Raw genomic sequence first — 4,733 nt, 5'->3', positions numbered from 1 at the left:
TCTCCCGATCTACGCCAGTGGAAACAAACTGTATGTCATTAATCATTTAAAGATTTGTTAAAGAAAAATATAAGAAGTGTCTCATATGATTTCTTCCCCAACGCGTATGGAAATTGTAAAAATATTTCGTGGATTGATTTGAGACTAAGCAATGATATATGAAATATTTAATATATATAAATATATATAGATAAATATAATAAAGGTTAGCAGTAAATTGGTTGATGTTATTTTTGTACAATATAAATATTATGGCTACTATATTTTGAAAGGAAAAATTAAACTTAACTTCTAACATAGAAATAATAAAAAGAGATGTAATGTACTTATACGATTTACATGATACATCTACCAGTCAAGATGAACGCAACTCAGTTACTTGATCAATCGACTTCAGTAATGTAGCAGTCGCACCTTCTTGTTTACGAATGAGAACTTTACCTCGAGATACCCAGCAGTATTTATATTGTCCTGTTTTGACTAATTCACGCGCTGCTCCGAGAATTTTTTTGTTTGTTATAGTGAGTGCTTCAGAAATATAAATGGGAGTTGTGTTTCCTTTGAATCCAACATGCTCGGCGCTCAATTTATTATTCTTATCCTTTTTATAGAAAGCTTTTACAGTGTTTAAGAGGTATTCTTTGTTTTTTGCACAAGAAAACTCAATAATAATAGGAGAATTATTGTGTTTACCCTTCCTATAGATGGTAGGTGTGTCATTCAGCTGAATATCCACATGAGTAAAAAGAGTTCCACAGATCTTATGTACATCCTCATTTGTACGTTTGGGGACGTTTCTTAATTCAACTGTGTTTTCGAGACGTTGTTGCTGCGTTTCATTTAACTGTACTTCAAGTTCCTCTATGCGTTTAAGAGCATTAACGTACTTAGTCTCCAGACCCTCGATTTTTTCGTTTGCAATTTTGATTTCTGCAGAATTACTTTGTAGTAATTGCAAAATTTCTGCATTAGAAGCTAAAATTTGGAGATTTTGTTGCTTCATTTCTGTGACCTCTATATTAAGCATGTTTTTAAACGCAACCAGCAGAGAATCTTTTAAATCTGATACTGCATCAGTATCAGGGTTTCTTCGCTTTCTGATGTTAACATTTTTTATAATATTCGCTTCATTTATTTCTGAACTCGTACTTAGGTTAGGTTGAGACGAAAACATGGACTGCCCAGTAATTGGAGAACGTTGCATGTTTTATCTGGAAATTTTCATATACCGCGTACGCAAGCTACGTTCAATGTTTGTCACTGTATGCACTTATCGCAACTTGTTCTATAATAACGTGCAGAATCGTTGAGTATCCTCTTCTTCTTTTATTCCAAAAATGCTTGTTATTACGAAAAACAGTGGACACAAGTTAAGTTTAACTTATTGGTACTGTAATAATTAAATCAAGGTTCTAATTGCGGACAAAATTATTAACGTGTGACACGTTAGACGTACCGACGAGAACACAACGTGGGTTATATCGGCCTACTACTGACTAAAACCACACTGTTCCGTCGAACCGCATCAGAGAAGAGGCCAGTACTCCCTTACGCCCTTACTCCCTACTTAAGTACGCCCATACTCCCTCAAGATACATTTTAAATTAATTTCAATAAAAAACAGACCCGCAGAATCGAACAGCGGTATCTTGGACTATTAAGAATCAGTCAACAAACTCATATAATTACCAGTGGGGGGCCCAAGCAAGAATATGCCAGCCATTTCGGAGATGAGACTCAATAAATTGTCCGTCTCTTTGTATTTGAGATTAATAATAGGCGTATTATTATGAGTTATTTATATTACTACTAGCTGCGCCCCGCGGTTTCACCCGCGTAAGTCCGTATCCCGTAGGAATATCGGGATAAAAAATAGATGTTGGCCGATTCTCAGACCTACCCAATATGCTTACCAAATTTCAGAGGAATCGGTCAAGCCGTTTCGGAGGAGTATGGCAACGAAAACTGTGACACGAGAATTTTATATATAAGACGAGAATTTTATATATTAGATAAGTCATAATTAAAAAAGCCATTTAGTACCTAAGATCCGGGTGACTGACTGTAATTGAATTTAGATGTCATATTAAAGACATGAGCTTAGTTTAATATTTGTATCCATTATCGGATCGATCTAATTTATATTACGACCTAACCTTTTGGATTTTATGGATTTCAAAATAAATACGATTTTCCTCTTACTATCCGGACCTTTTATATCCATAAAAGGTATATATATATATTATATATTTATATATAATATATATAAATGTTGTTGTTATTGAACAAATTATGGAAGCGGTGTCAGATATCTTATTTGTGAAAAAGAAGTAGCAGACATTCTTGTTCAAAACGTTTTAACAAGTTCTAGTAATAATGTACTTCAGGTTAGTGTCAATACGATATATATATTCTTTTAACGACGTTTAAAGTGGATTTATTGTAATTTTTTTCTTTTATTTTGTTACTCTATAACTTCTTCTTTCCTAAAAGGGCTATTAGGAATATATATTTGTATTTAGTAATGAGGAAAAAACTCAAAAACTACTGGAGCGATTTAAATCATTTCATTAGAACTATCTTAAACATTTGTTATCCTGGCGAACCGAACATCATGAAATTATAATTAACTACATTAGAATAAAGATTACAGTCTAGACGATATAGTTAATGTATAAAATGTTAAAAGTATTAAACTAACCATGAAAAGTAAATTAAAACTTCAGGTAGTTTTGAAGGAACAAAATTAAAATTTAAACGGGTTGCTTGTCTTTTGCAGGTCGCTTCGCAACTTTTTCAATTAACTTTTTTGGCAAGTTGACAATTTTTGTCTCATCGAAATTTTCACTTTTATGAACGATTGCTTTGTTAAACTTTTAATTAATTATAAAGTATGGTAATTTGGTAATTAAATTTGGGTTGTTTATATTGCTTTTTTATACTCCATGGCTACACTCTTGTATTCGTGCTTAAAGATAAATTAAACAGGTTAAATTCCAACTGAAATTTGTACTTAGTTGAACACCATTCAGACTTTTTAAGAATGGGTCAACAACAGACAATCAAAAAAATGTACAGAACAAATTTCAAAATCCTAAAAAAAGGTTCATTTCAGAATAACACAGTTTATATATTTGTGTATACACAAATGTATATTTTCAATAAGTATTTCTTGGAAAGGCGAGTGCGATATAATATTTACTTTAAATCCGAGTTACGGAATTTAAAAACATACATATAATTTTTATATAATATATGGATGGAGTTGCACTTGTGGACAAATCCGCTGGCAAACGCAAGCATCTCTTTGCCTCACATGTTATCCTGGTACAGAAGCTACATAAACTCCAAATATCATCAAAATCCGATGTGTGGTTTTCGCATAAAAGAATAAATAATAATGTGTTATTTCATTCAAGCATTTCATCGAGATATCTAACCTTAGGTACAAAAGCAAAACTTTCTAATGGTCAAACAGACATTTTGTAAATTAATAATTGGCAAAAGGAAGGTTCTTAAAATTACGAATGCATAAACTAGTGAAGTTCAATAAGTATAAATGTTTTCTACACAAATTCGGGACATTGTGTACTTTATATATATAAAAAGAACATATTAGTCTAAAAACTATGAGATTTATTAAAAGAAATATAATAAGGAAAATGATATGCTTTATTATTACACAATCGTGGAGATATCAATCGAATAATATGATTTTGATCAAATATGTGATTTATCAAGCAAGTTAAAATTAAATATACCTCATATTATTGATCTTTTACTTATTTATTTACCCGTGCAGCGTTTTATTTTAATGGTAATTGAATCTGAACCCTTAAACAGTTTGATCTAAATCTTTCAGTTTATTTTTTATTATCAGAATAATAAGATAGGAACAAAATTAGTTTAAGTAATGTCGGTTTTATGTAATAATACCCACATTATTTTTGTTAATATGTGTATCTTACAATGAACTTGACATTTCGTCCGAGGTTTCATAGATTAAAAAATTAATATTACAATCGATGTTATTCCAGACTAATGTAGCCAGAAGTGAAAAAATCAATTAATTCGTTTCCGAGATTATAAATGACAAAAAAATAATTCACACATAAACAACAATAATTAAAGAATGCTTCCTCTTTGTAATATCAGTGATGAAAAAAAAACGTACCTGGTACTGTGACTCGAAGTCCTCTAGGATAAATAGCTTCTAATGTAGCAGGAGGAACTGTATACTGAGCTGCTTGAACATAGTATAGAAATGTTGAAACTAATAAAAACGTAATTCTCCCCATAGTGACATCCGTTCACTCTGACGTCTGTTGACGGACTGAGGAAAACGTCTTAATAACATGCGCCTGAGCATCTTATGGTCAATGAAATGAATAGACCTGGTTATGTATAAGTTGATATCAATTTTTCTAATAAATGGCTTGTAGTGTAATTTTATCATTTTTTAAGTTCTGTAAGTTCTATTGATTTAAGGTGCTATTGAGATTTTATAATATTGTTTTTATTGGAAATAATCTTTTTTTGACACTGTTTTTATCTTTGTAAAAAAGTAAATAAATATTCGATTCTAACCAATTACATTCCATACTTTTTATGAAATAAATGTAAAAGATACCTATGGAATGTCTCGTGTTCGATCGTTGTGTTATTTTACAGTGAATGTCGTCTCAATAGTTTTTTGTTGTCAACTTTGCGCTAATGACCTCTGGTTTTACTGG

General features: G+C 31.1%; 1 protein-coding gene across 1 annotated transcript in view; it reads right to left on the bottom strand.

The window, feature by feature from the left end:
• Window positions 1-4,336, bottom strand: part of LOC119840637 (beta-1,3-glucan-binding protein-like) — a 12,921-nt gene extending 8,585 nt beyond the window's left edge. The window contains exon 1 of the mRNA XM_038367321.1: window positions 4,175-4,336. Coding sequence (XP_038223249.1) covers window positions 4,175-4,298 — 124 coding nt within the window. The 5' untranslated portion in view covers window positions 4,299-4,336. The remainder of the gene's footprint in view (window positions 1-4,174) is intronic.
• Between the last annotated feature and the right edge of the window lie 397 nt (window positions 4,337-4,733).

The sequence above is a fragment of the Zerene cesonia genome, chromosome 7 (genome assembly GCF_012273895.1).
Source record: "Zerene cesonia ecotype Mississippi chromosome 7, Zerene_cesonia_1.1, whole genome shotgun sequence".
In the NCBI taxonomy this organism is placed as follows: Eukaryota; Metazoa; Arthropoda; class Insecta; order Lepidoptera; family Pieridae; genus Zerene; species Zerene cesonia.
The sequence above is the reverse complement of the archived record's forward strand: the minus strand, read 5'-3'. Positions and strand labels throughout refer to the sequence as shown.